The sequence below is a fragment of the Sapajus apella genome, unplaced genomic scaffold, assembly GCF_009761245.1.
Source record: "Sapajus apella isolate SASKATOON/1434 unplaced genomic scaffold, GSC_monkey_1.0 scaffold84, whole genome shotgun sequence".
Classification (NCBI taxonomy): domain Eukaryota; kingdom Metazoa; phylum Chordata; class Mammalia; order Primates; family Cebidae; genus Sapajus; species Sapajus apella.
The window spans coordinates 7,550,183-7,574,831 of record NW_022437024.1 but is presented as its reverse complement, the minus strand read 5'-3'; the positions used below and the strand labels follow the sequence as shown (position 1 = coordinate 7,574,831).

Genomic DNA, 24,649 nt, shown 5'->3' with positions numbered 1-24,649 from the left:
AGAATCGTTTGAATCAGGGAGGCAGAGGTGGCAGTGAGCCAAGATCGTGCCACTGCACTCCAGCCTCGGTGACGGAGTGAGACTCCAGCTTGGAAAAAAAAAAGAATAATTTTCTTGAACTCAGTATCTAGTTACCTTCTCTCTGATTTCCTGTCCCAAGGCTCCAGAGGTTCCGTGCACCTTCCACATGAGCTCTCCTTTACACATAAAAACTTACTTCTCTGAATCATACTTATCTCACGGAGTAAAATCCTCCAGGGTGGTGAGAAGTGAATGACTGCAATGTCCAAGTAACAAGATTTCACAGAAACAGATAAATGGAATTACAAATAACTAAAGTCATTAAATTCAACCTATCACAATTTATTGTGACAAAGTATAAGAGAAATAAAGTAAAAATAAAAGTTCAAGATGAAAAAGGAATGATACAAAATCCCTATTAAAAAACGTATAAAACCTTTGCATCTTTTTAAAATGGATGATGGGGCTGAGCACGGTGGCTCGCTCCTGTAATCTCACCACTTTGGGAGGCTGAGACGGGCAGATCACCTGAGGTCAGCAGTTCAAGACCAGCCTGGCCAACTTGGTGAAACTTCGTCTCTACTAAAAATACAAAAAAATGAGCTGGGAGTGGTGATGGGTGCCTGTACTCCCATCTACTTGGAGGCTGAGGCAGCAGAATTGCTTGAACCCAGGAGGCAGAGGTTGCAGTGAGCCAAAATTGCACCACTGTTCTCAGCATGGGCGATAGAGCAAGACTCTGTCTCAGAAGAAGACAAACAAAAACAACAAAAAACAATAACACAATGAAGCAAACAAATTCATTAGGTAACAATCAACACGATATCTGTTAACAGTACCTTATATCTCAATATTATTGCTTGAATCTGGGAGGCAGAGGTTGCAGTGAGCTGAGATTGTAACACTGCACTGCAGCCTGGGTGACAGAGCAAGACTTGTCTCAAAAAAAAAAAAAAAAAAAAAAAAAAAAGTGGGGAGGCAGTATTGACAGTATGTCAGAACTTGCATCCTTTTCTTCTTGTGTGTGTGTGTGTGTGTTTTTTTTTTAAGATGGGGTTTCACCATGTTGGTCAGGCTGGTCTTGAACTCCTGACCTCAGGTGATCCACCCGCCTTGGCCTCCAAAGTGTTTGGATTACAGGCGTGAGCCACTGCGCCCGGCTGTTTTTTTTTTTTTTGTTTGTTTTTTGTTTTTTTTTTGAGATGGAGCTTTGCTGTCGCCCAGGCTGGAGTGCAGTGGCACCATCTCAGCTCACTACAACCTCCACCTCCTTGTTTCAAGCAATTCTCCTGCCTCAGCCTCCCAAGTAGCTAGGATTACAGGCACCTGCCACCACGCCTGGATAATTTTTGTATTTTTGGTACAGACAGGGTTTCACCATGTTGGCCAGGTTGGTCTTGAACTCCTGGAACTCAGGTCATCCACCCACCCCGGCCTCCCAAAGTGCTGGGATTATAGGCATGAGCCACAGTGCCTGGCCCTTTTCTTCTATTTGAATTTATAAAGTTGTAGCTGTCAAGCTGAAAATCTACAAGGAGGTACAGAGTTGGTTTTGTGTTTTTGGAGATAGGGTCTTGATCTGTTACCCAGGCTGGAGTGCAGTGGTGTAATCACAGCTCACTGCAGCCTTGATCTCCCAGGCTCCAGTGATCCTCCTGCTTCGGCCTCCTGAATAGCTAGGACTATAGGCATGTACCACTGTACCCAGCTAATTTTTTGATTTTTTATTTTTGTAGGACAGGTTCTTGCTATGTTGGCCAGGCTGGTCTTGAACTCCTGGCCTCAAGTGATCCTCCCATCCCAGCCTCCCAAAGTGCTGGAATAAGAGGTGTGAGACACTACACCCAGCTGAGTTTTTAAAAACAATTATCAGAGTATGCCAGCAAAAAAAAAAAAAAAAAGTTATGTTTCATTTTTGATCACCATAGCAGTATGACTGTCAACTTTCTATATAAACTGGGGGTAGGTGGGTATGAGGGACTTGATAAGCCATCAACGCAACAGGACACTGAGCACTAAGACAGCCATCAACCCACCAGAATGGTGAGCACAAAGAACTTTAGAGCAAGATTCCCAGCTCTGTGAGGTAGCTCCCGAATGCTGATTCTCCCACCTGAAGTAAAGGCCCTGCCAACCTGTCTGCCCTCCTTACCATTGGTCTCCACACTTCCAAGGCTTGTTGTGTACCACTGCAATAAGGGGGAGTTAGATAAGGTGAGCTCTAGGTCAGATGGAAAGTACTAATTAAAATTTTTCAAGAACTAGTATTCCCTTTTGGTATAGCATGTAATAAGCATCTGCGCTGACTTACTGTCTTTTTTTTTTTTTTGAAAATTTGCATTAATTATTTTTATTTACAGAAACAGTGTACATTTAACCCAGTTTCGTGGCAAGTTCTTTAGTCTTTGCCTTTTCCAGCTTGGCGATGCAAGCCACAGACTTGGGACCCAGGGCATTGACTCCCCAGTGACGGTGGATCTTCTTATATCTGTAATTGGTGTGGACAGCTTCCACCAACTTAGCCAAAGCACCTTTCTCTTCCGAGTTAACGTGTGTGAAGGCAACAGTGGTGCAGGTCTTCCTATGTACTACATGTCCCAGTCTTGCCTTCCCCTTGATGATGCAATAAGGGACTCCCATTTTACGACATAGGGCAGGCAAGAAGACAATGAGCTCAATGGGATCCACATCATGAGCAATCACCACCAGCTGTGCTTTCCTGTTCTCCACCAACGTGGTGACGGTGTTGACTTCTGCTCGAAGGACAGGTTGCCTCTTACTGGGGACGTCCCCTTTGCCAGCCGCTTTCTTCTCAGCCAATAGCCTCTGCTTTTTCTCTTGCTTCATCTCCGGTCTGTACTTGTGGGCCAGCTTAAGCAGCTGGGTTGCTGTTTGGCAGTCCAGGACCTGGGTGAACTGGTTAATTGCAGGAGGCACTTTCAGCCGCTTATAGAGGATGGCTCTCTGCCGCTGCAAATTGATATAGCGGGGCGATTTCACAAAGCTCGGTGAGGTCTCTTTCGGGCTGGATGTCTCCTCCAATGCCAAAATTTTTAGGCCTTTTCTCGAATAGCGGATTCACCACTTTCTTGGCCTCCTGCTGCTTCATGAGAGCAGGAGCCGGAGCCACCTTCTTCCCTTTCATCTTGGGCGGCGGGAAGCCTATTTTTTTTTTTTGTTTTTGAGGAGTCTCACTCTTGTCACTTGGGCTGGAGTATAGTGGCAGAGCTCAGCTCACTGCAACCTCCACCTCCTCCTGCCTTAGCCTCTGGAGTAGCTGGGATTATAGGTGCCTACCACTACGCCCAGCTTATTTTTGTATTTTTACCATGTTGGCCAGGCTGGTCTCAAACTCCTGACCTCATGATCCGTTAGCCTCAGCCTCTCAAAGTGCTGGGATTATAGGCATGAGCCACTGCGCCTGGACATTGTTTTTTTTTTTTTTTTTTGAGACAGAGTTTCGTTTTGTTGCCCAGGCTGGAGCACAGTGATGCAATCTTGGCTCACTGAAACCTCCACCTCCCGGGTTCAAGTGATTCTCCTGCCTCAGCCACCTAAGTAGCTGGGATTACAGGCATGAGCCTCTGCACCCAACCAACTGTGAATAAACAATTTTCATCTGGTTTTCTGAAATGCTGACAGGATTCATAACTAGTTCATGTTGCTTTCTCCAAATTTCCTAGTCTTCTAGGGATTCCAGTAAGGAACATTCTTCCTTCTTGGAATAGTCAAAAAATGTTGTGCTTAATAAAACCAAAGAGACAGACAGACACACACTCTACCCACAAAAACCCAAACAAGGCCAGGCACGGTGGTTCACGCCTGTAATCCCACCACTTTGGGAGGCTGAGGTGGGTGGATCACAAGGTCAAGAGTTTGAGACTGGCTTGAAACCCCATCTCTATTAATAAAGTACAAAAATTAGCCTGTAATCCCAGCTACTCAGGAGGCTGAGGCAGAATTACTTGAATCCAGGAAGCAGAGGTTGCAGTGAGCTGAGATTGCGCCGCTGCACTCCAGCCTAGGCGACAGACCAAGATTCCATCTCAAAAAAAAAAAAAATTAATTAATTAAAAGACCCGCCAGGCGCGGTGGCTCAAGCCTGTAATCCCAGCACTTTGGGAGGCCGAGGTGGGTGGATCACGAGGTCAAGAGATCGAGACCATCCTGGTTAACATGGTGAAACCCCGTCTCTACTAAAAACACAAAACATTAGCTGGGCATGGTGGCGTGTGCCTGTAATCCCAGCTACTCAGGAGGTTGAAGCAGAAGAATTGCCTAAACCCAGGAGGCAGAGGTTGCGGTGAGCCGAGATTGCGCCATTGCTCTCCAGCCTGGGTACCAAGAGCGAAACTCTGCCTCAAAAAAAAAAAAAGGACCCAAACAAAACCCAAGTAAATAGCAACTGTTCCCCAACATACTGACAAAAGATCAGAAACGATCATTATCATGATTAAAGGGAAATAATAATTAGGTGACTGTTTCTTTTTTCTTTCTTTCGTAGCCATACTGTTTCTTTTGAGAAGATTTTTTGTGACATCTTTAGAGAAAGGTAGTAGTAAACATATTATTTGTACATGGACACAGGTGTCCATTTTAACTTCTGTTTCCTTCACTTCCTGATATACATTGTATCTATTTGCATTTCATTTTGTGTGTTCCTGTTTGGAGAAGAATTTTTATACATCAGCATTTTGAATTAAATCTAAATCCCCTTTAATATAGCATGGGAGGAAAGAAAGACTGACTAATGCCAATTTAGTTTCAGCCACTTCATGCAGGAATCCAAAAGCATCAAATTTCCGTGTACCCTGGGAACAATATATAGCATGAACAAAAGGTTACAGAGGGAAGAAAACGTAATTGATTCTGAAGAGCGTGAACATCTGCAAAGAATGTATTGTAAGAGAAAATGATCTCTAAGGATCCTACTTAACGATGAAACGGTTTCTAGCTACCCATGTCAGAGAAATAGCTGCCTTACATACCCCTCGAAGTCCAATCTCTAAGCAGAGCAGGACTGCTGATGCTTGAAGTCACTTTCTAAAGCATGGGAACGAATAGAAACACGGTAGAAGACTTCACAAAACTAAATTCCTCTAGCGATGATGAGCTAATGTACTTAGAGAAAAAGTCAGAAAAACTATACTCTGGTCAAAATTCTGTCATTAAATTGTGGCCAAGTCAACTGATCTCTTTGAGCCTCAAGGTCCTCAACTTTGACATGGAAGGGTTGGACTGACAAGGGTCTTTTATGATGTTGTCTAGGATTATAATATTAACAGAGTACCTTTTCTTCTAGAAGTCTCTTGAGTCTTAGCCTTTCAATTTTGGATAGAAAGAACAAAAATTTTAACGCAACTAATTTAAGAACATCAACATTTATTTAACATGATAAAAAAGAAATGAGATATGAACATTTGCATTTAAACAATAGTAAGTAGCCTTTAATACATTACATGTGCTCATTGTATAATATATACACAATGAACATAATTACATTTGTACACAAACTAAGTACTGGATTTGAAAACCTGCTTATTGCTGTACACATGTATTCCAATGAAGTATAAGCCCAGTACTTCAAAATACCTACACTTTTAATTGTTTTTTTTTTTTTTTTTTTTTAAGAAAAGATAAGCGGTAACATTTGTGTTTAAGCTGACAGGAGTGTGGCAGTTAACTGCTGACATTGCAATCTGACCGAGAAAGAATTATAGCAGAAAACAGGACATACTTCACTTAGCAATAAAATGGCACATTTTAAACATATATATATATATATATATATATATAAAATTTTTACAAATCAAGTGTGAAACAAAAGCACTGCAGTAGCCAAAATGGGAAGAAGAAGAAGAAAAAAAAAGGAAAACAAGCTTCATTGGAAATAATAACTAACTTTAGAAACTAAAAAGCAAAAAAAATATATAAATTCACCTAGACTTAAGAAACATCGAAATCTGGAAATCAGCAACTAAGTAAGCTCTGGCAATAGACTGCACATTGAAAAGCACCTTTACTTATGTGCTCTGAAATCATAGCAGCAAGCTGGTGTCAGAATAATAACCTTGAGATTACGGAGTGTACATATGGGCCATTAAAGCTGTTTTGGAATAAACATTTTCCAGAGGTGATAAAATGATGCTCTGTGACCAGAAGCATCAGAACTATGAATTTCATAGATTTAAAATATACTGTACAATATCTTCTTACACTGCTGAAGGTCCAAGTCTTTAGCTTTGAATGGTTTCAACAGAATTCAGTATAGCTGAAAAATAAGAGGGAGAAAATATACTTTGACACCTGCAATGTTAATTAATTACCATTTCCCAAAGTAAGTAAGGGTGTGACATTCTGTAACAACAGAACTGACAAGCATGGCCATGAAAATCCTAAAACACAAAACAATCAAAGGATATTTTTCTTCATATTGATAGCTTAATTCACAAAGCAAAGAAACATAATGCAATTTTTTTTTGAGCCTCGCTCTGTTGCCAGGCTGGAGTGCAGTGGCTAAATCTCGGCTCAGTGCAACCTCTGCCTCCTGGGTTCAAGAGATTACCCTTGCCTCAGCCTCCCGAATAGCTGGGACTACAGGCGTGCACTATCAAGCCTAATTTTTTTTTTTTTTTTTTTTTTTTGGTATTTTAGTAGAGATGGGGTTTCACCATGTTGGCCAGGATGATCTCCATCTCCTGACCTTGTGATCTGGCTGCCTTGACCTCCCAAAGTGCTGGGATTACAGTCGTGAGCCACCCTGTCTGGCCAATTTTTTTTTTTTTTTTTTTTGAGACAGGGTCTTGCTTGCTGTGTTGCCTGGTGCGATCCTGACTCCCTGCAACCTCTGCTTCCTGGGTTCAAGTGATTCTCCTGCCTCCATCTCCCAACTAGCTGGGATTACAGGACTGTACATTATGCCTGGTTAATTTTTGTATTTTTAGTAGAGACAGGTTTCATTATGTTGGCCAGGCTGGTCTCAAACTCCTGGCCTCAAGTGATCCGCCTGCCTCGGCCTCCCAAAGTGCTAGGATTACAGGCATGAGCCACTGTACTAGGCCCCACAAAGAAACATGATGCCTTTTTCTTTTTTTGAGAATGAGTCTCGCTCTGTTGCCAGGCTGGAGTGCAGTGCCAGGATCTCAGCTCACTGCAGCCTCTGCCTCCTGAGTAGCTGGGACTAGAGGCGTGCACCACCATGCCCAGGTAATTTTTGTATTTTTAGTAGAGACAGGGTTTCACCATGTTGGCCAGGATGGTCTCTATCTCCTGACCTTGTGATCTACCCACCTCGGCCTCCCAAAGTGCTGGGATTATAGGCGTGAGCCACCGCGCCCATCCAACATAAGGCAATTATAAATAGCAATACAGAATAAAAAAAGTACCAAACTTGCAGCTGAATCCAACAGATCAACAAAATGAGCAAATATCTGCATAACTCCACTAAAATATGTAATAACATATTGAACTGCCTATATAGTAGTGCCATTTGTAAAGTTTCCCTAAATCCTGCCAAAACCACTAGTTCAGAAAGATGGCATATGCATAATAGGAAGATATAAAATAATACAAGTTTTCATGCCTTTAGTTGTTTGTGGTGGCTGCATACCATGAGACTAGAAAATATCCTACAATAATTATACCTCATTACAGTATGCCACTGCTCTTGGAATAAAAGAAAAAGTAAAATCCTATAACAATTTAGGAAACTTGGAAATATACTTGAGTTTTAACTCAGAATATCCTTTATTATTGGAAGGATATGTATACAGTCATAACCTGTTTCTTGAATCAAAATATTATATGAATAGCTCTTAATGTATACATTATAGTCACTTCTTTTTTTTTTATTTTTTAATTTTTTATTCTTTTATTTTTTTTTTTTTTGAGACAGAGTTTCGCTCTTGTTACCCAGGCTGGAGTGCAATGGCGCGATCTTGGCTCACCGCAACCTCCACCTCCTGGGTTCAGGCAATTCTCCTGCCTCAGCCTCCTGAGTAGCTGGGATTACAGGCATGCGCCACCATGCCCAGCTAATGTTTTGTATTTTTAGTAGAGATGGGGTTTCACCATGTTGACCAGGATGGTCTCGATCTCTTGACCTCGTGATCCACCCGCCTCGGCCTCCCAAAGTGCTGGGATTACAGGCTTGAGCCACCGCGCCCGGCACATTATAGTCACTTCTAAACATACTGAGTTAAAAGTTTAAACATAGCAGGTGTGGTGGTTCAATATTGGAATTCCAGCACTTTGGGAGACTGAGGCAGGCAGAGTACTTGAGCTCAGGAGTTTGGGACCAGCCTGGACAACATGGCAAAACCCCTACTCTACAAAAAATACAAAATATTAGCCAGGCATGGTGGCACACACCTGTGGTCCCAGCTACTTGGGAGGCTGTTGTGGGAGGATTGCTTGAGCCCAGGAGGTCAAGGCTCCTCCAAGATCTTACTACTGCCCTCCAGCCTGGATGACTGGGTGAGACATGATTGCAAAAAAACACAAACAAACAAAAAAAAACAAACAAAAAAAACCACAAACAAAAAAACAACAAAAAAAAGGGAAGTAAATAAAAATTTTGAGAATGTAAAAATCAGAGGCTGGGCGCAATGGCTCATGTGACAGGAGGGTAGCTTGAGTTGAGGAGTCTGAGACCAGTGTGGGCAATGTAGTAAGACCTTGTCTCTACAAGAAAACCAAAATATTAGCCAGGTGTGGTGGAGTGCACTTGTGATCCCAGCTACTTCTAAGGCTGAGGCAACAGGACTGCTTGAACCCAGAAGGTCAAGGTTGTAGTGAGCTGTGATTGTGCCACTGCACTCCAACATGGGTGATTATCTCTGAAAAAAGAAATAACATAAAAAGTAAAATGAAATAAGAAAAATAAAACGATGTTAGTGCTAATGCTTATAATGTCTCTCTCTCTGTTTTTGCTGTTTATAATTGTTCAACAGAAATTGGTGGTAATCCTAAAGCATCAAACTTTATTAGATATGGTAGATGCTGTGAGAAAGAAAATGCAGAAAAAGGCATAACATTCTTACTCTATACAAGCTTTTATAAAAAGTTAAAAAACTTTTAGAGTTCTCTATAAGTACTACATTGTACGTTAAAATTAGCAATTGTCCACAAAGTTTATTATTTTTATTATTTTTTTTAAGACTAGTTTTCACCATGTTGGTAAGGCTGGTCTTGAACTCACGACCTCAGGGGATCCACCGCCTTGGCCTCCAGAGTGCTTGGATTACAGGTGTGAGCCACCATGCCCCACTGTCTATAAAGATTAAAAGATTTTAGGAAATTAGGCTGGGCGTGGTAGCTCACACCCATAATCCAAGCACTTTGGAGGCCAAGGCGGGCAGATCACATGAGGTCGGGAGTTCAAGACCAGCCTGATCAACATGGTGAAACCCTGTCTTTTTAAAAAAAAAAAGAATTCAGGAAATTATCCTCAATTATACATCTGTGGTCTACGGAACACTGTTCAAGAAAGGATTCCTCCTTCTCCCTGATCCCATCCATGGTTTTAATAACTACCTCCCTGACTTAATAAAATTCAGTTACTTAGAAATAATATCAGATAGACATTAAAGATTTTAATATTCCATCAAGTTGGCTGTACCATAAACATTTCATTGTCATTTACAATAATTAGCAAATTCCCAATGGGCAGACATGTCACACAAACTGTAAAAAACGTTACATAATCAACCTGTAATCACTTAAACAGAATTCTCAGGTCAGGCTATGGAAAGCAACATTAAGTAGAAGAACAGCTGCAAAACACTGCAAGTCTTGGCACAGGCCATGCCCTCCAAATTTTGTTGTTTTTGTGGATGATGAAATAAGAGACAAAGAAAATGCTGTCACACAGCAATCATTGGAAGGGCCAATGTTAGAAATCTGACCCTGATTTCCAAGATATGGCCTACTTGTTCTGCCAGCTATCCCTATGTACAGCCCAGAACTAATCCCAGTTTTGATTCACTAAGCCAACAGATGAATAATGAAATTCAAGTAAAAAACTCTAAAGCACAAATGCAAAGGGAAATGACGTACTTCTTCTGAGACTACACACACATGAAATGTGATCCTTCTGTGAGCTGTGGCTGAGTGGATGGAACAGGCGATGCCGAGGACTCAGGAGATGGGGAAAGACTTTTCACTAAAACACACAAAGAAAATGCGAGAAGATAAAAATCTTTAAGACGCATTTCGAGAAGGAAATTCTGATGCTGTAATCCCACAAAAATTAGAACATGTTTTGAGAAGGAAGTAATAGATGCATTTGGTTCTATTGTGATTTTCTTTTTCTTTATAAATAATTAAAAACAAGGCCGGGAGCGGTGGCTCATGCCTATAATCCCAGCACTTTGGGAGGCTGAGACGGGTGGATCACTAGGTCAAGAGATCGAGACCATCCTGGTCAACATGGTGAAACCCCGTCTCTACTAAAAATACAAAACATTAGCTGGGCATGGTGGTGCGTGCCTGTAATCCCAGCTACTCAGGAGGCTGAGGCAGGAGAACTGCCTGAACCCAGGAGACGGAGGTTGCGGTGAGCCGAGATCGCGCCATTGCACTCCAGCCTGGGTAACAAGAGTGAAACTCCGTCTCAAAAAACAAAAAAACAAATTAAAAAGTTTTTTATTAATCAAGATGGGGGTCTTGCTATGTCGACCAGGCTGGTTTTGAACTCCTGGCATCATGCAATCCTCCCATCTTGATTACAGGCATGAGCTTTCTTTCTTTCTTTTCTTTCTTTCTTTCTTTTCTTCTCTCTCTCTCTCTCTCTTTCTTTCTTTAAGACGGGGTTTCATCATGTTGGTCAGGCTGGTCTTGAACTCCCGACCTCAGGTGATCCACCTGCCTTGGCCTCCAAAGTGCTTGGATTACAGGCGTGAGCCACCACACCCGGCCTCAGCCTGTTATTTTCTAATCTGCAAACTAAATATTCAGTATAAAATGTTTCCTGAAGACTATTAAATTTTTTTTTGGGCCTGGTATGGTGGCTCATGGCTATAATCCCAGCAATTTGGGAGGCTGAGGCGGGTGGATCATTTGAGGTCAGAAGTTCGAGACCAGCCTGGCCAACAATGGTGAAACCCCGACTCCACTAAAAATACAAAAATTAGTCAGACACGGTAGCTGGTGCCTGTAGTCTTAGCCACTCAGGAGGCCGTGGCAGAAGTGCTTGAACTCGGGAGCAAGAGGCTACAATGAGCTGAGATTGCACCACTGTACTCTAGCTTGGGTGAGTTTGTCTCAAAAAAAAAAAATAAATAAATAAATAAAAACCCAAAAAAACAAAAAAAAAACCCTACTTTACAATTTTTTGTTTTTTTGCTTTGAGGTTAATTTTCTTTTGGAACATTTCTAGTTCTATGCAGCTAAATACTACACAAGATTTAAATGCTGTGTTTTTAATACTATCATACCACTTTGATCCAGACCTTCTGCATAATAACCAAAACTGGCCAGTGACAATTTTTTTTTTAAGTGAGATCTCCTGTGCATACTGCCTTATTTATTTATTCTTTGACACAGGGTCTTGCTCTGTTGCCCAGGCTGGAGAGCAATGGTGCAATCACAGAGCTCATTGTAATCTCGACCTCCTGGACTCAAGCCATCCTCCACCTCAGCCTCCTGAGAAGCTAGGTCTATAGTTGAGTGCCACCCTGCATGGCTAATTTTGAAAATTATCATTTTTAGTAGAAATGTCTTGTTATGTTGCCTAGGCTGGTCTTGAACCCCTGAGCTTAAGTAATACTCCTGCCTTAGCCTCCCAAAGTGCTGAGATTATACACGTGAACCACTGTGCCTGGCTCATACTGCCTTGTAAGTGATAGAGGCAAAGGCAAAGGCAGTGTTTAGTATTTGTTATAAGGGAATATGACTGATTAAAATAAATTATAAATTTATGTTAATAAAATTTATTTTATTTAAATTTATATAACATAAACATGTTATATTTATATAGGTACTGAAGATGTTCTATACAGAACATGTTTTTCCTAAGAAGAATAGTCCTGAATGTTGGAATTTCATTGTTCTTACTCTTCTGCAAAAGGGCAGGAGTGGTGGTGGGGTTTCATAGGAATGGTTTTTTCACTTATGGACTACAAGAAGCAGAGCTGGCTGGGTGTGGTAGCTCATGCCTGTAATCCTAGCACTTTGGGAGGCAGAGGCGGGTGGATCACCCGAGTTCAGGAGTTCAAGACCAGCCTGGCCAACATGGCGAGACCCTGTCTCTACTAAAAATACAAAAATTAGCTGGGCGTGGTGTTGGGCACCTATAATCCCAGCTACTATGGAGGCTGAGGCAGGAGAATTGCTTAAATGTTGGGCGTGGCGGTGCAGTGAGCTGAGATCACACCAAAGAGCAAAACTCCATCTCAATAAAACAAAAAAAAAAAAAACCCAAAAAAGCAAAGCTAATAATACGCACTAATTCCCATCCCTACCCCCAAAAAATCATAAAGAAAATGAATGAAAGGGGCAGGCGCAGTGGCTTACACCTGTAATCCAGCACTTTGGGAGGCCAAGACAGGCTGATCACTTGAGGTCAGGAATTCCAGACCACCCTGACCAACGTAGTGAAACCCCATCTCTACAAAAAATACAAAAAATAGGTGTGTGTGCATGGAGACCAGGATTAAAAAAAAAAAAAAAAAAAAAAATTAGCTAGGCATGGTGGCACATGCCTGTAATCCCAGCTACTCGGGAGGTTGAGGCAGGAGAATCCCTTGAACTGGGGAGGTGGAGGTTGCAGTGAGCCAAGATTGCACCCCTGCACTCCAGCCTGGGTGACAGGGTGAGAAGAAAAGGTTTGTGAAGAGTCAAAAAAATATGAGAGAACAGCACAGAACAAAAAAAAATTTTTTTGAGGCAGTCTCGCTTGGTCATCCAGGGTGGAGTGCAATGGCTCGATCTTGGCAACCTCCACCTCCCCGGTTCTACTGATTCTCCTGCCTCAGCCTCCCAAGTAGCTCTGATTACAGGCACACACCACCACACCTGGCTCATTTTTGTATTTTTAGTAGGGATGAGGTTTCACCATGTTGGCTAGGTTTGTCTCCAACTCCGACCCCTCAGGTGATCCACCCACCTCGGCCTCGAAAAGTGCTGGGATTACAGGCGTGAACCACTGCGCCCGGCCTTGGTTTTTAAGCATGCCATGGATAATGACTTTCTACAATTAAAGGAACAGCCAGATATGGATTATAGAAAGGCTGGAGTAAACAAACCCATTCTATTAGTTTAGATATCAAATCCTCCACAGTTCCCAATGTGGCAGGTTTGTGAATACTCTTGAGAATCTTGCCCTGGGAACAGATTTTGTAAGTATTCAAAGATTTCCTTATTAGAAAAAGTTTACTTTATGTGCTAAAATTGAAAGCAAAAGGCAAAAACAAAACCAATGTGCTTATCTCTCTGCCAGGGTAGACTCTGTGGCAGGGGCTACATGCCTCCTGAAGGTACATTTGGGAAGGCAAATGTTGACTAATCTGTAGTCAAGGTACTTAAGTGGTTCCTTTCTTAGACTCTCCCCATGGAAAATAAATTAAGAAGTTCACAGGAAGCACCAGGGAGAAAATTATGAAATGTATAATATCTACCTGCCATTGTTTGATTTCCTCTAGAAACCTCAGGAGTTGATTCGTAAGAAATAACAGTTTCTTCCTGTTCGTCAACATTGTTCTTTGTATTTTCTTCAAGATGGTCTTCTGGTTGGTAATTCGTGATCTGTGTCTCATCTTGAGGGCTGATGAAAATAGATTGGTATTTAAAAATTTGTCACTATAGAATACAATTAATTTTTCTTCTAATTTTTTTGTTATGAAAGATGCTACCCATCACCTATGTTTAACAACTAATATTTTCTTACAATTAATCTTTTCTTTATGAAAGTTTCAAACAAAATAGAGCAAATAACAAACCTGTATACTCATGTCAATAATTTAGTTTGCCAATCTCGCTTCATCTAAACCTAAAGACCTTTGCTCCCTAAACCATGTAAAGCAGATTCTAGATCTGGTATTTAATCTGTAAGTACTTCAGTACATATGTTTAAGTTGTTAATGCCATCAAATATCTAGTCAGTGCTCAAATTTTCCTGGTGCCTCATAATGTCATTTTAGAATCAGAATCAGGATCCAAACAAGGTCCATATATTGCCTAACAAGTTTCTTTCTTTTTTTTCTTTTTTTGAAGACGGGGTTTCACCATGTTGGTCAGGCTGGTCTTGAACTCCCGACCTCAGGTGATCCGCCTGCCTTGGCCTCCAAAGTGCTTGGATTACAGCGTGAGCCACTGAGCCCGGCCGCCTAACATGTTTCTTTCTTTTTTTCTTTTAAAGATGGGGTTTCACCATTATGGCCAGGCTGGTCTTGAACTCCTGACCTCAGGTAATCCACCCACCTCGGCCTCCCAAAGTGCTAGGTTTACAGGCGTGAGCCACCACAGTCTACCTTAATCTAAAACAAACTGCCCCAGATCCCTTTTATTCTTTGCCATTTATATGTAAAAGAACCTGGTCTATCTGTCCTATATAGTTTGTCACATTCTAGATTCTGATGATTGTATCCCTCAAGATTTTCTATAAAGTTATACGATTTTGAGGCTTATTCAAGTTTATGTTTTGGAGGGGCGAGTAACGCTTCATTAGGTGGGTGTCATAAACTATTGCATTCATAGATTGTTTCTTTCTGTGATGTTAAAAATGCTCGGTGAGTTCAGGTGTTTCGGGAACCCAAAATTTTTAACATTTTTAACATCACAGACAGAGTTCATATAAAGGTCTTTGTCAGATTTTCAGCTAATAGCTTTGGCAGCCACTGAGGAATACTGTTCAAATCCATTATTTCATTAGGGTTAGCAAAGCAATGACACTCTTTTTTTTTTAGATGTAGTTTTGCTCTTGTTGCCCAGGCTAGAGTGCAATGGTGCAATCTCGGCTTGCCCAACCTCTGCCTCCCAGGTTCAAAGTGATTCTCCTGCCTCAGCCTTGCGAGTAGCTAGGATTATAGGCTTGTGCCAACACACCCAGCTAATTTTGTGTTTTTAGTAGAGACAGGGTTTCTCCATGTTGGTCAGGCTGGTCTGGTCCTGCCTCAGCCTCTCAAAGTGTTGGGATTACAGGCGTGAGCCACTGTGCCTGGCCTCTTTTTTTTTTTTTTTTTTTTAAAAAAAGATTTTCACTCTGTCGCCCAGGTTAGAGTACAGTGGTGTGATCTCGGCTCACTGCAACCTCCACTTCCCTGGTTCAAGCAATTCTTGTGCCTCAGTCTTCCAAGCAGGTGGGATTACAGGCCTGTGCTACTATGCCTGGATAATTTTTGTATTTTCAGTAGAGACAGGGTTTTACCATATTATTGGCCAGGCTGGTTTCAAACTCCTGACCCCAAGTGATCCGCCCACCTCGGCCCCGTAAAGTGCTGGGATTATAGGGATGAGCCACTGTGCCTGGCCACAAAGCAATGATACTCTGTCTCTCTCTTGAAATTCATCTAAAAATAAAAGTTTCCTCAAACTATTTGGTTACAGTTTGGGAAAAAAAACATGATAAACACTCGATCCTTTCCCTTAATGTACTAAGTTTTAGAATTAAAAGTTCATTCCCTAGCATCCTTTAAAATGGCCAACAAATATTTTTTGTTGTCGTTGCATCATTATGAACTCCAATTTTTAACATACTGAATGTATTTTAATCTATGCTTCTTATGCCTCCCAAGTAGTTGGGACTACAGGCACACGCCACCACGCCCAGCTAATTTTCGAATTTTTAGTAGAGACAAGGTTTCACCATATTGGCCAGGCTGGTCTCGAACTCCTGACCTTGTGATCTGCCTGCTTTGGGCTCCCAAAGTGCTTGGATTACAGGTATGAGCCACCGTGTCCAGCCGTATTTTCTCATTAATCTTTACAAAATACTTGTTAAGATAGATACTATTATTATTGTTTTGTTTTTTTTTTTTAAAGAGACGGGGTTTCACCATGTTGGTCAGGATGGTCTCAATCTCTTGACCTTGTGATCCACCTCCCAAAGTGCTGGGATTACAAGCATGAGCCACCACGCCCGGCTGATAGATACTATTATTATTCCTTTTTTTTTGTTTTGTTTTGGAGATAGGGTCTCATTCTGTTGCCTAGGTTAGGGTGTAGTGGCACAATCATGGCTCACTGCAGCCTTGACCTCCTGGGCACAAGTGATCCTCTCACCTCAGCCTCTCAGTAGCTAGGACTATAGGCACATGCCACCATGTCTGGCTAATTGTTTTTTTTCTTTTCAGAGATGAGATCTCGCTTTGTTGCCCACGATGGTCTCGAATTCCTATGCTCCGGTGATCCTCCCGCCTTGGCCTTTCAAGGTGCTGGAATTACAGATGTGCGCAACTATGCCCTGCCCTAGTTCCATTTTGACAACTGGGGAATGGGTAGTTCAAGAGATTACATAACTTGCTCAAGATTCTATAGCTCCTAGGTGGCTAAGCTGGGACTGAAATCCAGTACTTTTGACTCTCAAGTTCACCATTTTTAAGCAGTTAAACAGTTTTGTGAATGATTCCTTTGCTTGCTTTTCTTAAATATTACCTGTATGTAACATCCTCAGGCATTTTTTCTTTGTTTCTTTCTTTATCCGTCATTTCCACAGAATTTACTCCATTTGACTCAGGTTCAAAAAGCATTTCATATGAAATAATTTCAGTTTTTTTTAACTATAGGATAAAAAGAAACATTTTCTTTTCAAAGAATTCTTACCACATTAGACTAGCAAATCTAACATGATTCCAAAACAAAGTTTATTAAACAATCATACTCTTAGCAAATATTTACCGATAATAAATTTAGGTTCAAGTATATTAAAAATATTAACATTCTTTGCTACTAGGATGGAAAATGTTATTTGTCTAAAGAGAGGAGGTATATTGCTAAGATGCAGCTATTGGGATATAAGATTCCTTAATTGGTATTAATGATAATTTAATCTAGCCCTAACTGATTATGTTTTAAATTTTCAATTAATGCATTTTTATGTTTTTCTTTTTTTTTTTTTTTTTTTTTGAGACGGAGTTTCGCTCGCTCTTGTTTCCCAGGCTGGAGTGAATGGCGCAATCTCGGCTCACTGCAACCTCCGCCTCCTGGGTTCAGGCAATTCTCCTGCCTCAGCCTCCTGAGCAGCTGGGATTATAGGCACGCGTCACCATGCCCAGCTAATTTTTTGTAGCTTTAGTAGAGATGGGGTTTCTCCATGTTGACCAGGATGGTCTCGATCTCTTGACCTCGTGATCCAACCGCCTCGGCCTCCCAAAGTGCTGGGATTATAGGCTTGAGCCACCGCGCCCGGCTTGTTTTTCTTTTTATTTTTTGAGACAGAGTCTCACTCTGCCCTCCAAGCTGCAGTGCAGTGGTGTGATCTCAGTTCACTGCAACCTCTGCCTCCTGGGTTCAAGTGATTCTCCTGCCTCAACCTTCAGAGTAGGGATTACAGGCATGTGCCACCACACCCAGCTAACTTCTATATTTTCTAGTAGAGACAGCGTTTCCCTATGTTGGCCAGGCTGATCTTGAACTCTGGGCCTCAAGTGACCTCATTGCCTCGGCCTCCAAAGTGCTGGGATTACAGACAGAGGCACTGTGCCTGGCCGCATTTCCAAGCTGGAATGCAGTGGCGTGATCTCGGCTCACTGCAACTTGGGCTCAGGTGATCCTCCCACTCAGCTTCCCCAAAAGCAGCTGGGACTACAGGTGTGATGCCACCATACCTGGCTAAGTTTTGTATTTTTAGAAGAGAGAGGTTTTCACCAGGTTGCCCAGGCTGGTTTCAAACTCCTGGGCTGAAGTGATCTACCTGCCTCAGTCTCTCAAAGCGCTGGGATTACACTCATGAGCCACCATGCCAGACCAATTAATGAATATTTTGACATGGCTGAATACATCAGTCAAACTAAAGAAAGCCTATTTTTTTCATTTAGCTCTATAGCCTCTGTGACTGAAGGAAACATATTTTATTTTCAACCTTACCACTTGATTCAATCTTCACAAATCTATTCCTTTGGAATACCTGTCCTAAAATAATCTCACTACCTCTTTGCTGAAGTCCACATTTTGGGGTTCATCTTCTTTTAGTTGAACAATTTCTGCTGCAGGAGTTTCATGGTCTGGCTTTACTTCATTTTCTCTAATGACAGTGTCCGGTTCCTTAATGTTATCATCCCTCCTTCGAATCTGCTCAAAAGATATGTAGCATTTTTTATTTATTTATTTATTTATTTATTTATTTATTTATGAGACAGAGTCTTGCTCCGCCACCAGCCAGGCTGGAGTGCAGTGGTGCAACCTTGGCTCACTGCAACCTCCGCCTCCCAGGTTCAAGCCATTCTTCTGCCTCAGCCTCCCAAGTAGGTGGGACTACAGGTGCATGCCACCACGCCCAGCTAATTTTTTTGTATTTTTAGTAGAGACTGGGTTTCAACACGTTGGCCAGGATGGTCTCGATCTTTTGACCTTGTGATCCGCCTGCCTCGGCCTCCCAAAGTGTTGGGATTACAGGCGTGAGCCACCATACCCGGCCAACATTTTTAAACTCATACTGTGCATGTATGTATATTTTATAAATAGTGCCTGTTAATTCTGAAAATAGAGCAAAGCTGGATCTCCACTCATGAAGAAGTTTTCCTACAAAAACTAACAAAGAACATTTATATATATAGAACTATTCCACTCATTTTTCTCATCTCTTTAAAAATCAACATTCATAAAATTCATTTTATAATTTGTAGAATGTGCCACAATTCAACTGTTGCTTTGTTCAGTCTCCATCAGCAATGCCTGCTCTTTATAAGATGGAAAGAGGGGATGTCCATTAGGACAGGAAAGCATGTTCAGCTGATGCCATTGCAGACAAACTTTAAGATACTATTGCTAGGTGACAAGTGTCTATGAACAGGGACAGACCAGACAGAAGCTACTGAACAGGTTGGCTATCCTGTTGTCTCTAAATTTGTAAAGAAGGGCAAAAAACAAAAACAAAAAGAAACAAAATGGCATCACTTTATAAGCCTGAAGTTGAGACGTGATGGACAGCACACTTGGAGCTTTATTTAGAAGCTCTCTCCTGCTCCAATTTAGGTCATGTTAAATTAGGACACAGAGCAATACACATTTTATTGAGAGGGGAATTGGGGACTATCTTGGTAACCTGCATAGCATTTTACATTTGTTGAAAACCCTTTTATTTTCTTAGTGTCTCTAAGGAATCTGGGCAGCTGTATCATCACCTTACAGCTGAAGACATGAAGCCCACAACTGGTCCACGGGCATCCAAAAAGTACTTTAGCTCTGGTCTCTTGAACTCATCAGGGTTATTTGTATTTTACTTAGCTGTCTTAGCTTATTATCATGAGAATTCAATAACATAAAATAACCATCCATACTATAGACCTTTTAAGACCCATCCATCATGTAACTCTGATTCCAAAATTCAGTGATATTAGATTTACACAAAAGAATAATCAAATGCAATTCATGTACCTGAGAAGTCCTAAATGGATTATCCCTTAAATTTGAAGGGCTTTGTAAGGGTGATGGGTCTGAAGCACCGATAACATTTAATCCTTTTTTCTTTTCCCTCAGGCACGCTTGTTGATGTCTTCTTATTCTTTCCATCTGCTCTTCCACAGTCATCCTAGGTCGAGTACTTTCAGCCAAACAGAGCTGCTCCACTGCACTTCTTGGTCTTTCCTTCAAAGTAAAAACGAACATATCAATACGTAAATGAAAACTTTTGAAAAGTATGATGGAATAAAAAATGTTGTAAAGTGCATTTGTTTGTTTTCAAAATCACAAGAAGAGGCTTTGAATGTCATTTAGATATCACCAGAAAGGCACATGAAATTGTTATTTTATCTTTAACTGGTAATTGGTGATGTATGGTCAATGACAGAAAGAGAGAGAAGATATATAAGGGAGGAGAGAAAAAAAGAGAAACAAAAACTTTTTTTTTTGGCATTAAAAACAAAATATATGGGCCAGGAATGGTGGGTTACACCTGTAATCCCAGCACTTTGGGAGGCTGAGGTGGGTGGATTGCTTGAGCCCAGGAATTCGAGACCAGCCTGGGCAACATGGTGAAAATCCATCTCTACCAAAAATACAAAAATTAGCAAGGCAGGTGTGGTGGCGTATGCTTATAGTCCCAGCTACTTGGGAGGCTAAGGTAGGAGGATGGTTTGAACCCAGGAGGTGGAGGTTGCAGTGAGCTGAGATTGTGCCATTGCACTCCAGCATGGGCAACAGAGCCAGACCCTGTCTCAAATCAACCAACCAACCAACCAATCAACCAACCAACCAACCAACCGACCCACCCCCATAATTCAGTTCCAGTAAATCTGGGTAAAACAAAAAACGACCACCACCACCACCATAAAAAGGTAGGGCAAACTGGGCACAGTGGCTCATGCCTGTAATCCCAGCACTTTGGGAGGCTGAGGCAGGTGGATTACTTGAGGCCAGGAGTTCAAGCCCAGCCTGGCCAACATGGCAAAACCCTATCTCTACAAAAATGCAAAAAAATTAGCCAGGCGTGGTGGCTCATGGTTGTAGTTCCAGCTACTCGGGATGCTGAGGTGGGAGGATCGTTTGAACCTGGGAGGAGGCAGAGGTTGCAGTGAGCTAAGATCGTGCCAGCCTGGGCAATGAGTGAGAGTCTGTCTCAAAAGAGAAAAAAAAAAACAAAAAACAAACAAACAATATGGCAGCTCTGGAGCAAGTCAGTCCCATGACCCTGAGAAAACTGCATAAGATTCAAACGAGGAGAAGGCCGGGCGCGGTGGCTCAAGCCTGTAATCCCAGCACTTTGGGAGGCCGAGGCGGGTGGATCACGAGGTCAAGAGATCGAGACCATCCTGGTCAACATGGTGAAACCCCGTCTCTACTAAAAATACAAAAAAATTAGCTGGGCATGGTGGTGCGTGCCTGTAATCCCAGCTACTCAGGAGGCTGAGGCAGGAGAATTGCCTGAACCCAGGAGGCGGAGGTTGCGGTGAGCCGAGATCGCGCCATTGCACTCCAGCCTGGGTAACATGAGTGAAACTCCGTCTCAAAAAAAAAAAAAAAGATTCAAACGAGGAGAAAAGCAGGGACATGGTGTCTAAATATAGATTTCTTTCATATTGATGAAATGTAATGTTTTAAGTCATACATTTACTGTGAAAAGACTAATAAAGCAAACACCCTTAGATATTTTCTCATTAGTAATAAAACTATGAAAATACTGATTTTCTATAAATGAGTCATATTTGAAAATGCTTAATAAAGGATACATACACATACATATATACACAGTTGATCTTTGAACAACACGGGATTGAGCTGCAGAAGTCCATTTATATGAGGATTTCTTTCTTTCTTTTTTTGAGACAAAGTCTCACTCTGTCACCCAGGCTGGAATACAATGGTGTGATCTCGGCTCACTGCAACCTCCACCTCCCCAGGTTCAAGTGATTCTCCTGCCACAGCCTCCTGAGTAGTTGGGATTACAGGTGCCTGCTACCACACCCAGCTAATTTTTTTGTATTTTTAGTAGAGATGGTTTCACCAGATTAGCCAGGCTGGTCTTGAACTCCTGACCTCACATGACCCACCCGCCTTAGCCTCCCAAAGTGCTGGGATTACAGGAGTGAGGCAGAGGATTTTTTTCATAAAGTACACCCAATGTGCCTGCCTCTCCTTCTACTTCTACCTCTTTTGCCTCTGCCACTCCTGAGACAGTAAGAACAACTCCCTCTTCTTCCATCTAGTCAATGTGAAGATGATGAGAATGAAGAGCTTTATGATGATCTATTTCCACCTAATAAATGGTAAAATATATTTTCCTTTCCTTATTTTAATTTTAATTGTATGTGTGTATGTACGTATTTTTGAGACAGGCTGTTGCTCTGTCGCCCAGGCTGGGGTGCAGTGGGGTAATCACGGCTCACCTAGACCTCCTGGGCTTAAGTGATCTACCCACTCTCGGCTCTTGAGTAGGTGAGACCATAGGCACAGGCCACCATGCCTGGCTAATTTTTTTTGGTAATTTTTGTAGAGATGGGGTCTCCTTATGTTGTTTAGGCTAGTCTTGAATTCCTGGGCTCAAGTAATCCTCCAGACCTGGCCTCCCAAAAGTGATGGAATTATAAGCAGGAGCTACTGTGCCTGGCCTAAACCTGCTAGTATCTTTCTGCTTGATTTTATATTTGTGTTTGTTTGTTTTGAGACAGAGTGTCACTCTGTTGCCCAAGGCTGGAATGCAGTGGTGCAATCTCGACTCAATGCAACCTCTGCCTCCTGGGTTCAAGTGATTGTTATGCCTCAGCCTCCTGAGTAGCTGAGACTACAGGCGCCTGCCACCACGCCCAGCTTATTTTTGGGTTTTTAGTAGAGATGGGGTTACACCATGTTGGTCAGGCTGGTCTCAAACTCCTGACCTCAAATGATCTGCCTGCCTTGGCCTTTCAAAGTGCTGGGATTACAAGTGTGAGCTACAGCGCCTGGCCTCTGCTTGATTTTAACATGTACTTTTTACAGTCCTTTTTCTGTTGACTTGTTATTTTAGCTTTACTATTTTCAATGAAATCTTCCAATCTCTAAAAAAATGCCTAACTCTCTGAGCAAACAATAGTATCACAGAATCATGACCACTAATGTTAATAATGATATATTATCTTGACTCCATCATTTCCATAAATCTTTATAATTTTATACTAATTAAAAACATTACATTATATTTCTTTTCTTTTTCTTTTCACAGGGAGTCTCACTGTCACCCAGGCTGGAGTACAGTGGCATGATCTCGGCTCACTGCAACCTCTGCCTCCCAGGTTAAAGCAATTCTCCTGCCTCAGCTTCCCTAGTAGCTAGGACTACAGGCTTGTGCCACCACGCCTGGCTAATTTTTTTTTTTGTACTTTGAAGTAGAGATGGGGTTTCACCACGTTGGCCAGGCTGGTCTTGAACTTCTGACCTCAAGTGATCTGCCTGCCTTGGCCTCTCAAAGTGCTGGGATTACAGGTGTGAGCCACCATGCCCGGCACATTTCTTATATATAAATGCATCTGAGTTTTTTGGCATGTATTTTTGTAGCTGTACTTTGAATATTGTTAAAGAATATCTAGCCTGGGCAACACAGTGAGAACTCATCACTTACTAATAAAAAGAAAAAAAAATTAGCAGAGTATGGAGGCACATACTTATCGTCCCAGCTAGCCAGGAGGCTGGGGTGAGAGGATACTTTGAGTCCAGGAGTTGGGGGCTGCAGTGAGCTATGATCATATCATGGCACTTCAGCCCGGGTAACAGAGTGAAACCCTATCCATTTAACAACAACAAAAAAAGGTCGGCATAGTGGCTCACACCTGTCATCCCAGCACTTTGGGAGGCCAAGGCGGGCAGATCACGAGGTCACGAGATCAAGACCATCCTGGCTAACATGGTGGAACCCATCTCTACTAAAAACACAAAAAAATTAGCCAGGCATGCTGGCATGCCATATATGTTTTTTTTGTTTTTGTTTTTTTGAGATGGAGTCTTATTCTGTGGCCAGGCTGGAGTGTAGTGGCGCGATCACGGCTCACTACAACCTCCGCCTCCTGGGTTTAAGCGATTCTCCTGCCTTAGCCTCCCGAGTAGCTGGGATTACAGGTGCCCGGCCACCTCACCTGGCTAATTTTTTTTGTATTTTTAGTAGAGACGGGGTTTCACCATGTTGGCTGGGATAGTCTCGATCTCTTGACCTCATGATCCACACGGCTTGGCCTCCCAAAGTGCTGGGATTACAGGTGTGAGCCACCGCACCCGGCCTGCCATATATCTTATATGTATTACCTTTCAGTCATGTCTTATAGCTTAAAATTATCTCATATCAAATAGGTAGAGTATTTAAAATGACAAAAAGTAGAAGTATTTTTGCAGCCCACATTTCTAGAGAATACTTGGGAAAAGGGAGTTAAGTAAACTCAGCATTTTCCAAAGAACAAAACTAGACTGGTTTAGAGTTTGAATTAAATTAATCTCAGATGAAAATGTGAAATATAGGATTTATTTTCCAGTTCCAATTCACATTTCTCAGAGTAACCAGAGGACTGGCAAATTCTAAAACTATTAAAACTGTAGCTGAAAGGCCCTGCAACCTCATGAAAGCTAGAAAATCCATTAACTTGTGGGTGGCCACAGGACACGTCTATACCTCTCAAGGAAATTCTTAAAGGCATCAAGGAGTGTAGTACAGCGATTAGAGAATAGATTCCACAAATCGCGGACTACGACTATGACCCCATGTCTAGGCTGATCAAAAGGAAACTTAAATTAGGTATTAATTAGGTCTGTCCTCTGATGTGCTAATTCTTCAAACAAAATTTTAAGAATAACTAAGATTAGGCCGGGCGCAGTGGCTCAAGCCTGTAATCCCAGCACTTTGGGAGGCAGAGGCGGGTGGATCACGAGGTCAAAAGATCGAGACCATCCTGGTCAACATGGTGAAACCCCGTCTCTACTAAAAATACAAAAAATTAGCTGGGCATGGTGGTGCGTGCCTGTAATCCCAACTACTCAGGAGGCTGAGGCAGGAGAATTGCCTGAACCCAGGAGGCGG

General features: G+C 42.0%; 1 protein-coding gene across 22 annotated transcripts in view; it reads right to left on the bottom strand.

Annotated features, from left to right (window-relative positions):
* Positions 1–5,383: 5,383 nt before the first annotated feature.
* The window catches only part of PLEKHA5 (pleckstrin homology domain containing A5), a 241,678-nt gene continuing 222,412 nt past the window's right edge, over positions 5,384–24,649 (bottom strand). For 20 of the 22 annotated variants that reach the window (XM_032253775.1, XM_032253784.1, XM_032253778.1 and 17 more), the window contains 6 exons: positions 19,552–19,761; positions 18,106–18,246; positions 16,612–16,736; positions 13,638–13,783; positions 10,078–10,183; positions 5,384–6,292 (listed from right to left, as the gene is read on the bottom strand). In XM_032253775.1, the coding sequence (XP_032109666.1) occupies positions 10,089–10,183; positions 13,638–13,783; positions 16,612–16,736; positions 18,106–18,246; positions 19,552–19,761 (717 nt within the window). In that variant the 3' untranslated portion in view covers positions 5,384–6,292; positions 10,078–10,088. The remainder of the gene's footprint in view (positions 6,293–10,077; positions 10,184–13,637; positions 13,784–16,611; positions 16,737–18,105; positions 18,247–19,551; positions 19,762–24,649) is intronic. The other 2 variants (XM_032253793.1, XM_032253779.1) reach the window with 2 other exon arrangements.